This window comes from Penaeus japonicus, unplaced genomic scaffold, assembly GCF_977035675.1.
Source record: "Penaeus japonicus unplaced genomic scaffold, GWHDUDI00000001_assembly GWHDUDI00000040, whole genome shotgun sequence".
NCBI lineage: Eukaryota > Metazoa > Arthropoda > Malacostraca > Decapoda > Penaeidae > Penaeus > Penaeus japonicus.
This window is the reverse complement of record NW_028234442.1, coordinates 16,025,871-16,038,370: the sequence shown is the minus strand read 5'-3', so window position 1 is coordinate 16,038,370 and position 12,500 is coordinate 16,025,871. Positions and strand designations below refer to the sequence as shown.

General features: G+C 40.6%; 1 protein-coding gene across 1 annotated transcript in view; it reads right to left on the bottom strand.

The window, feature by feature from the left end:
- The window catches only part of LOC122254047 (uncharacterized), a 125,217-nt gene that overhangs the window by 41,650 nt on the left and 71,067 nt on the right, over positions 1 to 12,500 (bottom strand). Inside the window, exons 10-29 of the mRNA XM_086534057.1 lie at positions 12,384 to 12,466; positions 12,085 to 12,261; positions 11,445 to 11,683; positions 11,037 to 11,155; positions 10,610 to 10,739; positions 10,107 to 10,228; positions 9,244 to 9,371; positions 8,287 to 8,520; positions 7,464 to 7,654; positions 6,842 to 6,978; positions 6,396 to 6,529; positions 5,992 to 6,141; positions 5,676 to 5,878; positions 5,399 to 5,511; positions 4,867 to 5,144; positions 3,778 to 3,998; positions 2,698 to 2,828; positions 2,274 to 2,398; positions 912 to 1,082; positions 160 to 344 (exon numbers count right to left, since the gene is read on the bottom strand). Of these exons, the coding sequence (XP_086390183.1) occupies positions 160 to 344; positions 912 to 1,082; positions 2,274 to 2,398; positions 2,698 to 2,828; positions 3,778 to 3,998; positions 4,867 to 5,144; positions 5,399 to 5,511; positions 5,676 to 5,878; positions 5,992 to 6,141; positions 6,396 to 6,529; positions 6,842 to 6,978; positions 7,464 to 7,654; positions 8,287 to 8,520; positions 9,244 to 9,371; positions 10,107 to 10,228; positions 10,610 to 10,739; positions 11,037 to 11,155; positions 11,445 to 11,683; positions 12,085 to 12,261; positions 12,384 to 12,466 (3,271 nt within the window). The remainder of the gene's footprint in view (positions 1 to 159; positions 345 to 911; positions 1,083 to 2,273; positions 2,399 to 2,697; positions 2,829 to 3,777; positions 3,999 to 4,866; positions 5,145 to 5,398; positions 5,512 to 5,675; positions 5,879 to 5,991; positions 6,142 to 6,395; positions 6,530 to 6,841; positions 6,979 to 7,463; positions 7,655 to 8,286; positions 8,521 to 9,243; positions 9,372 to 10,106; positions 10,229 to 10,609; positions 10,740 to 11,036; positions 11,156 to 11,444; positions 11,684 to 12,084; positions 12,262 to 12,383; positions 12,467 to 12,500) is intronic.

Genomic DNA, 12,500 nt, shown 5'->3' with positions numbered 1-12,500 from the left:
ACTATTATCATCAATAATATAGCCATCATTATCATTATCATAACCATTAATATCATCATCATTACTCTCACTATCACTATCATTGTTAATGTAATTGCAACTGTCTTTTTTTCAATCACGAATCTATTCAATATCGACAACAACCTGCCACTAGCTCACCCATTCTCCCACATCTCATCCGCCGTCACGTTGAACACCAGACTCGGCAGGTTGACCCATTTCCCCAGCCCGAGATAGGTCACGGGGTCTTCAAATTTCTCGAGAAGTGAGTCCTGGGTCTTCAGGTCGGCGACTAAGCTTAGGCTTGCGTTGAGAACCTCTTCGAGATGGATGGGGGTGGTACCCTGTCGGAAAGTTTTTTTTTTTTTTTTTTTTTTTTTTTTTTTTGGGGGGTGGGGGAGGGGGCATTTTTTTTTAAGAATGAGGTTCGGGTTTGTTGTTGTTTGTTTCAAGAGGTTTGGGGATTGGATGAATGTTTTACTGTATGTTTGTATATGCGTATGTATGTATGTATGTCTGTATGTATGCATGTGTGTATATATATATATGTATATGTATATGTATATGTATATATGTGTATACATATGTATGTATGTATGCATGCATGCATATATATGTATATGTATATGTATATATATGTATGCATTCATATATATATATATATATATATATATATATATCAAGAATGAAGTTCAGTTTATTTTTCGCTTCTGCTCTAAGAGGTTTTGGGCCTTGTTAAAATATTTTACTATGGATGTATAAATGTGCGTATATGTCTTTCATGTTTATATTTTATTTTTGTATTTTTCTATTCTTATGACCTCGGATAGACCTTAACGCAAGATAAGATAAGACAATTCTAGCATAAAAAAATCCAATTGATAAAAAAAAAGCATCAACAACATTCATACCTGCAGGACGTCAATCCTCAGAAGCGTATTGAGGTCACCGACGATATCCTGCGGGTTTGCTTGGCAGACGCTGTCCTTAAACGCTTGGAGTGATTGGCCAATCTGCGAGACGTTCCATTGGCACACGGACGACCAAGACTCTTCGCTGAGGGACTCGAGGATTTGGGCCACCTGGGGAGGGGAAAGGGAATGGGGAAGGGGGATGGGGGAAATGGGGTTAGGGGTAAGGGGGATGGGGGAAATGGGGTTAGGGGTAAGGGGGATGGAGAAAGGGGGAAGGGGGAGGGGGATGGGGAATGGAGAATGGGAGAGGGGGATGGGGAAGTGGGAAGGGGGAAGGGAAATGGGGAATGGGGAGGGAAATGGGAGATGGGGAAGAGGGAAAGGGGATGGGTGAAGGGGGAAGAGAAATGGGGGAGGGGGGAGGGGAAGGGGAAAGGGAGATGGGGAATGGGGAATGGAATGGGGAAAGGGAGGGGAATGGGAGAGGGGGAAAGGGGAAAAGGGAAGGGGGAAGGGAAATGGGGAAAAGGGAAATGGGGAATGGGGAGGGGAAGGAAATGGGAAGGGGGAAGAGAAGAGAGAAGGAATAAGGGGGGATATGAAGAGGGAAGGGGAAAGGAAGAGTGATTTACTATTAATTAATTTCGAATAGACTTTCTATATTATATTCAGTTCCAGAAAGAATTGCTTATAATTAATCCCGAATGAACCTGCTTATAACTAATCCTAACTCTAACAGACATAATTATAATTAGTCCCGGATAGGACTAATTAGGATTTTTATAGACTTAAAATAGCTGAAGATCTAATTGTTTTGCTTAATAAACCCTATTAGATTTTCCTTATTCGATCTCTCTTCAGACCTTGAATTAGGTATGCATCACCTTCAGATTCTCTTCTCCGATTCATTTTATACTGATGGTATTTTATTGACTAGAATCTAGTAGTTTTTCTGTATAAGATTTTGTATTCTGTATATCTCCTAACAAGAGATATATTATAAAAAAATAAAAAACATTATCTTAAAAAACATATATTTCTGTTTCTCTTTGGCTTTTGGTCTGATAATGTTTCACAACTTATTAAGAAAGCAAAACTTTACTATGAAAACGATTAGACAAAAATAATGAAACGCAGTCGCTTTTTGTCAGTTGCAAATAAAACTTTTTAATCATGAAAACTATAATGAAACTCGAAACTTATGACTTATGAAACTCAATCACATTTCAAAAACAACAAGACCTTGTTATGAAAACGATCATAAAAAAAAAAAAAAATCAACCACGGTCATCCAACTCTCAAATTTTTCCTTCACACTTTTCGAAATGACTGAGAGCCACGAATGACCTCGTAACTGACCTCCTTAGGCTCCTGTGCCACGGCGACAACCACCTCCCTCAGGGCATAGGGCAGCTGTGACGTCACGGCTTCCACGAGGCTCCGTAGCGTTGAAGTCACGCCGAGAAGTTCAGCAATATTGGTGGCTATGTGGGGGAGGGGAAGGGAGGGGGATATTTTTGTTGTTGATATTAATACATCATAATTACAATAGCTATTGTCATTATTGCTACTGTTATCATCGTAATCACTATTATTACTATTATTATCCTCATCATCGTTACTACTTCTAGTACTACTACTACTACAATTACTAATACTACAGCTACTACTACTATCACCATCATCATCACCAACATCACCATCCCCTTCACCATCATTCCCACTACCACTTAGATAACACGACCCCCCCCACCCCCCACCCTCCTTCCTTCCTTTGTCTTACCAAGCAAGTAACGTCCCAAGGATACTTTAAGGAACACAGCCCTCATGATGTGATAAGGTGCCATGGGATCGGTGCCACCTCCAAGGCCCTTCAGCAGCATCTCCAGCGCCGGCATCAGATCTCCGAAGGTGCTGAGGAAGAAGATGAGATGAGATGAGGATGTCTTTTGGTGTTGGGATGGTTGGGTGGTGTGGGGTGGGGGTAGGATGGGGGATGGGGGTAGGGGAGGGGGGAGGGGTTGTTGAGGAGGGAGAGGGATGGTGGGTGGGAGGAGTGGAGGAGGGGGAGGGGAGAGGGAGAGGGATGGTGGGAGGGAGGAGGGGGAGGGGAGAGGGATGGTGGGAAAGAGAGGGGGAAGGAAGTGAGTAGAAAGATGAAAAGAAAGGGAAAGTGAGAGAGAGAGAGAGAGAGAGAGAGAGAGAGAGAGAGAGAGAGAGAGAGAGAGAGAGAGAGAGAGAGAGAGAGAGAGAGAGAGAGAGAGAGAGAGAGAGAGGGAGAGAGAGAGAGAGAGAGAAGGGGGAAACAAAAGGCAGAGAGAGAGAGAGAGAGAAGGGGGAAACAAAAGGCAGAGAGAATAAAAAACTAAAGAAGGGAGAATAGGGGAAACGAGAGAATTGGTGTGAAAGTGAGAATGGGGAAGGGGAAGAAGAGAAAAGACCAAACCAGATAGAAAGAAAGAAACAAAGAAAGGAAGAGAAGAGCCCAATTAAATTAAATTATATATATATATGTATATATATATATATATATGTATATATATATATATGTATATATACATATATATGTATATATATATATATATATAATATACATAAAAAGGAAAGTAGACGAATGAAGAAATAGACAGATAGATAGATAGATAGATAGACAAGCAAATGAATAAATAAAAGAATAAACATATGAATAAATAAATGAACTAAAAGACGAATAAATGAATAAACAGATAAAGAACAGATAAGTGAATAGATAAAACAAACACGAATAAATCAACAAACAAATAAATAAACTGAAAAAAATAAGATAAAGAAAAAACACAATAACATTCAAACACACAAACAAAAAAGAAGAAAAAATCCATACCTATTTTCCTTCCTCGCTTTGACTCTCATCAAGAGCTCCTCCCAATTCTCCCAACTCAAGTACGATTGCAGTTCAAGCAACGTTTCGTGCAACAAGGACGATTCGCCTCCCTCCAGTAAGATTTCCAGGCGATAGTACACTTGCTGACCGAGATCGTAGATTTCTTGACTGACTGACTCACGACCTTTCTTTCCATCCTGTTTAGAATTTTCGTCTTTCTCCTGGAGTGATGGGAAGGAGAGTGGGATGAATAAATTTATTCTAAGTTCCTAGTGTAGAAAGTACATGGCATGGATATGCTGTAATTGGTATTCTAGAAGCCCGTGTTCGTGTCAATAGCGTGTCAACTGTGTGTCAACACGTGGCAAAGTCGTGGCAAATGCGGCGAAATTATTGGAACGATCATGGAAAATCCGTAACAAGAGGGTAGGGTTGTCACGATAGTTTACACGAGCGAAAAAATATATGCTTTTAGTCTAACTTTGCTACCAATACTTTAGATGAGCATTACGTTTGCGAATAAATATCTATATTTGGATAGATTAGATATCATTGTCCTAGATTTGGATTACAAATTATTTTAGGATAACGTGGGGTCTCTGTTGATTTTGAGTTTGTTTACCTTTTGAAGGATTTTTCGAAGGAGGGTGAAGATAAAATTAAATGAATGATAACTGTAGTCAGGAACGTAAAGTTAAAGTATATAATTATGTGAAATATGTATAAATTAAATCTGTATATGTGATATACAGAAGATGCGCATATATGTGCAGTAAATATGCACAAAATAAGGATGATCTATATATAAATACATGATCCCTCTCATCCTGTTTTTTATGTAGCTTAGACAAGTACAACAAATGATTCGTAACAGAATTTAACTATCTTCTGTTTGCGATATATGTGACTGTAGTTTCTCTTATGAATTCGTCGTTTGGGCATTGTCATTCGCCACGCTTTTACGTTCTAGAATACTACTTTCGTGACACGAACACGACATTAACACAGCACGGACATAACATAGAAGCATGATTATTAAGTAATTTGGATAATGAAACACAAGGAGAAAAGAAAGACACATCAACTAACCAAGTCACTCAACAGTTTCTGGATCTGCAGCCAATCCTCCGAAGCGAGATCCGATACCAGCTGACAGAACGTTTCCAGCATGTCCCGAAAATTGCCAGCGCCTCCCGTTGGTTCCTGGAGGTTATAGGTCGAGGAACATATTTCTGGTAGAGTGAGGTTAACGAGGCCAGGGTTGAGCATGAGGTTATAGTCAAATCCGTCCAGCAGATCTATCCAGGTGGTATTGAGGAGGTAGTGGAGGTCCATCACAGGTTGAGGGAGTAACGAGCTCAGGTCATCTGTAAGATATCGTGTAGATGGGAGGGATATGGGAGATACTTCTTGAATTCCTTCTGTTATGGTGTAATTTTTGTTCCCATAGTACCAATTAACATGACTGATGGTCGTTAAACTAACCTAGTAAAATTCATAACCGTCTTCATAATCACCAGAAGTGATCACTCACAACTTAGATAAAAGATATATATCATAACACCAAACAGACGCCTCTCGTGTGAAGAAGAAAAAAAAAGAAAAAAATCTGTCAATATACCTGGTGACGGTGGCAGCCACTGCAAGATGTATATGAGAACGACGCGGGCTTTCCTGACCACCTCAGACACGTTCTGATTCTGCGACACGAAGGAATCTGCAGCCTTCCAGATCCTACGATACATGATAAAGAAAAGGCGATAAGAAAATTGCGTCTTTGAAAACCAGAGATACAAATAGGAGGGGGAAGGGGACAGGGCATTAGTGGAAAAAAACGTAATTTCTAAGTTAATAGGAATATCTAAGTTCAGGATGAAGCTTAGGCACTCGTGACTAACCATGTCTTCTGCAGGTCGACAAGTTCTTCCTTGAAAACCTCCAGTTCCTTCATGGAAGCGTTGAGGAAGGCGTCCACTAAACTCAAGTCAAGAAGACCGTTCAAGTCAAAGCCCTGCAGACGATCCACCAGAAGAGCCACGCTGCTAAACACATCCTTTAGCTTCACCTCAGGAACAACTCCATTCGGGTTCGCGAAGCTCTCCTGCAGATCAGCAAGAGTTGGGATTAGTCTCAGCAATTGCAGGGAAGCTTACAGAACGAATAACACACGGAAGAACACGTAAGATTGTACATGAAAACTGTCACAGGTCTTACCACAGCCGTGGAAATAGCGACGGTGAGGTTGGAATGTAGAGTGGGCGCCTGTGGGTTGTCTAGAAAGTAGCACACTAACTGGACCACACTGCTCACGCCCTTGCTCCTGTTGCACACCCCGCCCACCCACTCAGGGCCGATTTTCTGCTCCTGCGAATACCAAGATGAAAATTAATAGGAGAGATGCATAGAACCTACTAATATTGCATAGAGCTTATCAGTATTGCATAATAAAAATAAAATAAAAAAATAAAAAAGTAAACAAAAAACTAAATCATTTCACATAACGGACATCATATCTGCCTGTGTTCGTAGAAAAAAACAATGAAAAGCGTATACAAAAAGCTAAACCATTTCACACCCTCCAGTCCTCATACCACCGAGTGTTCCCCCAAAATACCCACCTTGAGAACTGACATGGCGAGAGAGGTCAGTTCCTCCACCAGGAAGGAGGCGGTGCCGTTGGGGCTCTCCTGAAGAAGGACGAGGGGAAGGTAGTCGTCAGGGACACCCAGGATCGAGGCGAGAGTCCCCTTGGCTGCAGTAAAGTAAATAAACAGAAGATTTATGAATGGGTTTGTGGGTGTGGAATTGTGAATGGATTTATGATTTGTGAATTGGGAGTGGATCTGTAGGTGGGGAATTGAGAATGCATTAAATAAATACATTTTATGGATAAAAAATAATGAATTATTCATATTTATATACTACAGTGAAGTCGTTTCAGAGAAGACTGCACTTCCATCATTTGAATAATCATGAATTATAGTACATGATTTTACAATCAAACCCAACACACCATTAAAAAAAAAACTACAACAAAATTCAAGAGGACAAAGAGCAAAATAACCTTCAAGCACGGCCGTAAGTTCCTCTGCAATTGCTTGTGCATGAAACATTCCCTGACGAATACTGCGGATTGTGGCGGAGGTGAGGCTGTCTGAGGCCAGGTACAGTAAGCCCTTGTCGAGCATGTCCACCAGAATGCTGTGGATGAAGTGAATGATTAAGTAACAGATAGCGTTTTCTTATGTTATGGGTGTGTGTGTGTGTGTGTGTGTGTGTGTGTGTGTGTGTGTGTGTGTGTGTGTGTGTGTGTGTGTGTGTGTGTGTGTGTGTGTGTGTGTGTATCTGTGTGTGTGTGTGTGTGTGTGTGTGTGTGTGTGTGTGTGTGTGTGTGTGTGTGTGTGTGTGTGTGTGTGTGTGTGTGTGTGTGTGTGTGTGTATCTGTGTGTGTATCTGTGTGTGTGTGTGTGTGTGTGTGTGTGTGTGTGTGTGTGTGTGTGTGTGTGTGTGTGTGTGTGTGTGTGTGTGTGTGTGTGTGCGCGCGTGCGCGCGTGCATGTAAGTATATATGTACACATAATATTCCATCATCTAATATCCTCTTAAAGTACATCACTATTGTTATCAACAAAAAAGAATAAAAAAGGAAAATGAACAAGCCATCCAGCACTTCAAACCAGCACTAACCTGGCAGTATCATCTCGAGGGAAAGTCCCAGTGAAAGCGTCCGCAAACTCCTGCTGGAGAGACACTCCTCCGGGCGTGGTGACCTCCTGAAGCAGCTGATTCAGATCCAGGGACATGAGTAGCTCGGGGAAGGATCGAAGGATCTCGATAGTGGCACTGACCTCGATGGCACCTGGTCTTAGGTCATCCACCTGCGAATTCCGACGTGTGAGGTGGGTGCTGGGAAGGGGGAGGGGGTGCTACGTGGGCTCGGAAGAGTCCAAAAAGGGGGGTCAAAGTCCGGGAGTCAAATGAAAGGATTAGGAGTCAAAGGAGGACATCGAGAGAGAGAGAGAGAGAGAGAGGGAAATAGGGAAGGGGTGGAGGACCACATTCGAGGCTCCTCTGAGAACTCTTGAGTGTGTTATTATGATCTTGTCTTGCTATCAGCTATGCGGGGTTTATGACGTTTTCGGTTCATGGGATTTTCGAAAAAAAAAAACTTTGCATTTTGCTACAAAGATAATCATTTGTAAATGTATGTGTACGTGTATTTGTGAGCCTACGAGTTTTTTCCCTCTGATGAGAGAAAGGAAAGTATTTGTATATTTGTCAATAGTGAAAATATTAAATACTTCGATGCTTATATGTTATACCCAAACACATTTTTTTTCATGATTGTTTTTAACACTTTAAAGACTAACAAAACACTAAGATAATAATAAAAAAAGTAATCGATTGAAATAAACAAAATCCCTCAAAGAAGGTACTTAGTCCTAACAACCACTGGACATCAAAAAGGACAAAGAGTAAACACGACTGACCACGACCCTCGACCACTCACCAAAGCCCTAACACTATTCGTCATCTTGGCATCTGAAGAGACCTCGTTGACGATGGCGCTGTAGTTCTGACAGAGGTAGTCCTCGACCTGCTTGACCTCGGCCTTGATGCGGTCGAGGGAGGCCCACGTCCCTGGCAGGCCCTCGGAGGACGCGGGGAAGAAGGTAGCCAGGGAGGTCTCGTCACAAGGGTACATCCGCCATGCCGTTCCGTTGCTTAGGACTTGCAAGGCATCCTGACGAAGTAGGAGGTCAGGGAGAGAGAGAGAGAGAGAGAGAGAATGTGGTTGTTATTTTATGGTGGCGGTGGGTGTGATGGTGATGATGGTTGTGGTGAGGATGATGGTGTTTGTGGTGGGGGTGTTGAGGGTAGTAGTAGGTAGATACGATGATGATGATGACGACGGTAGTGATAATGATAACGATAATAACAATAATAATAAAAATAATAGCAATAATGATGAAAATAATAATGATAACGATTATAATCATAATGGTAATGATGCTGAAATAACGACCAAAAGGATAAAATAAAAATTATGCCATTAATAGAATGAAATAATGATAATGATGATAATAATAATTATAATAGTAATTATAATCACAATATTAATGACAGCGATGATAGCAATAATGCCAATGATAATAGTGATGATATCAATGAAGATATCAATAGCAATGATAATAATATTATTATTAATGATAACAACAACAACAATGGCAATAATAACAATAGCAATAATGATGGTGATGATGATCATAATAATAATAATAATAATAATAATGATAATGATAATAACAATAATAGCAATAATAAAAACCATAATAATACAACACATACAGTTCCTTAAATGCAAATCCCCCAAACACCCATTCTCTTTGTAATTCCCCTCATTCCCCATCTCCCCTCACGTCGCTTCCCCTCATTCCCCATCTCCCCTCACGTCGCTTCCCCTCACCTGCGGAACTCCCTTCAGCAGCCAGAGGTAAGGCAGAGCAAGCAGTCGAGGCAAAATCCCTGCTTGTTTCAGCAGACCCGCTGAGTAAGGCATATTGCGTTGCATTTCCTGCCATGGCGACGAGGTGTCTGTGAGGAAATGGGTTTTGTTAGGTGTTTAGGTGAGCTGAGATGTGCGTGTGTGTTTGTACGTTTGTTTGTGTTTTTTTGTATTTGTTTTTGTTTACTTTTTTTTTTTTTTTGTGTGTGTGTGTGTGCGTGTGTGATTTATATATATATATATATATATATATATATATATATATATATATATATATATATATATACATATATACATATATACATATATACATATGTATATATATATACACACACACACACACACAAACACACACATACACACACACACACACACACACACACACACACACACACACACACACACACACACACACACACACACACACACACACACACATATATATATATATATATATATATATATATATATATATATATATATATATTACTGAAATGGGTTTGTGTTGTGTTTTCTTTTTCTTTTTCATGCGCTTCTTCCCTTCTTAATTTCTTTCACTTTTTTACAACATACATTTTCTTTACTTGCAAACCAAATCATCAGATATTACAACATTCACAAACACCTTTTTATAAATCTTGACATAAAAAGCTACAAAAAAAACTTATCTCCAAGTATCGTACAAACAAGACGAAATTGATACCATATCAACACAAAAAAAAATCAAGAGAAACATCCAGAATAACTTACAAATTCTACACTTGGAAAAAATAAAAAAATAAAATAAAATAAAAACATTCTTGACCAAATCGAAACACACGTACCTCTGATCCGAGTAAGAAGGCCATGAGTAGCGCTAAGAATCTGCACGACCTGTGGTATAGGCGCAGGTACCGTTACTGTAGAGTTCTCGACGAAGTCAAATATGGTCTGTACCACGTCTAGCCTGTGCCGGGTTGGAGAGGCTGTGTTAGAGTTTTGCAGCATGTGTGTTGGGTCGCGTGTGGTTTGTGTTTGTTTGTGTTTGTGTGTGTTTGTTTGTGTTTGTGTGATTTGTTTGTGTGTGTGTGTTTGTGTTTGTGTTTGTGTGTGTGTGTGTGTGTCTGTGTGTGTTTCACTATGATATATTGTGTTGGTCTCGTATTGCATTGCACTACAATTTGCCCCTTACGCTACGTATGTGTGTTAGTGTGACTTTGATGTTGTGTGTATGTCTGTGTCTTCGTGCACGTACATCTATGTTAAGTGTACACAAACACCACCATTCTTTACAAATTCACAAAACCATAACAGGTATATCCACAAGAAAGAAAAAAAATCAACTCACGCAGCAGTCGGCAAGACATCCCGAATGAGACCTTTCACAGCCGGATGGAGTAAGAGGTCAGTGACCTTCCATGGCGAAGAGGTCACCTCGATCAGCTGAATCATGATTTCCACCACAGACGAGGTCGCATCTGAATGGTAGTTTGAAAGGTACATTTTACTAACGATGGTTATTTCATCGATTAAGGTCATTTTACTATCGCGCTATATCGAAAATAATCACGAAAGCAAAATGTACTTATCAAATCGTAAGATCACTAATACATTTCATAATCGTAATGACAAATAATCCACACAAAATATCCCTCAAAGAAAATAAAAACCACTCTAAGAAGAAAAAACGAGTCTCGCGAATTACAAAAAAAAAGAAAATAAACACCACCATGAATACAGTCATGAATGAAATAGTAATGGAATAGTAACCTTACCAGCAATATCTATCATCGTGCTTGGGTTGTAGAAAACCTGGACGTGATGAGGCAGAGAGGCGAAATAAGCTTCATCGTCCTGGAAGTCACGCTTAAGCAGCTCGGAGTAAGCTGTCAACCTGCAGTTTATGAATGGTGGGCGGGAGTGCCATTAGAATTAAACGTAAGGTCAGTGGAGGTTATTTATTGGTCGTGTGTGGGTAGCTTGATGGATTGTGCAAGAATTTAAGGGTCTTTTTTTTACATTTTGATATAATTGTACTAATAAGCATACACACACACACACACATACACACACACACACACACACACACACACACGCACACACACACACACACACACACACACACACACACCACCCCCCAGTAAGCTACCTTTCCCCCACGCAACCAAAAAAGGAAAACTCACAGATTCCTGAGCAGACGTCGAGTCATCCTAGCGGCGTCCTTCAGTTCCCGAATGGTCTCGGGGGACGTCGCAGGAACCTCGGACAGGGCAGCGTCGAGGTCCTCCGCCAACGCCCTCTTCCTCCTGAGGGAAGGACTCTGCGACGTCAGCATAGAATAGACGTTTTGACTTGCTTCGTAGGACTTCCAGAGTTCCTCGAAGATTGCTGTGCCGTTGAACGAGGATGCTGAGAGTCCCGTCTGAAGGAACGACAAGAAAAGGAGAATGGAAAGGCCGAATTAACGTCGTGTTCAAGATTAAGTTTGTTGGATTAAGGTACTGGGATCCCGGACCGTTTGAAAGTGAGTTTCCTCTTTGGTGATGTGGTTGCTTACTGTTTTGTGAACTTAACTTTATCCATGAATAAATTTCAGTCTAGGATAACTATAATTGCAGTTGAACGATGCTTTGTTTGCAGTTCAGAATTTTCTTGTTGAGATGAACAATCCATATAATTTTCAAAAAACATTTTTGAAAAGCGGTGCTCAGTTTCTATGATATAATTATTCCATATCTCTTCAATACCAAAGCTCCTCGTCTTTACTATCAATATCGGAAGGGCATAGACAACATTCCAATATCCACAACACTGCATTTTTACCTGCAAGAAGTGTGGATCAAGATATGGCTGAACGATCTGTCTCAACTCCTGTATATTTTCACGTCCGGCATCGCTACACATCTGCGAAGACAGACTCTGCCAACCTTCGTCAGAAAGGTCACTCCAGGACCCTCGAGTACAGACCCAAGTCGCCAAAGAGTTTTCCGAGATCAGTTTCTGAGAAAAAAAAAATATATATATATATAAAATGGTCAGGTAATTCCCATGTGTTTAGCAAATGTTGTGACGATTTTGATTCATCACACCTGACGCTTTGGATAAAGAAACAAGAAACTTACCTGAAGGAGTGTTATATTGGAGAATGTTGCAATGAGATCGTAGTTCACTTCTGGGGAGTTGGATATTACCCACGGGAGTAGAACTAAAACGACAATAAAAATCACGACTTAAGAAAC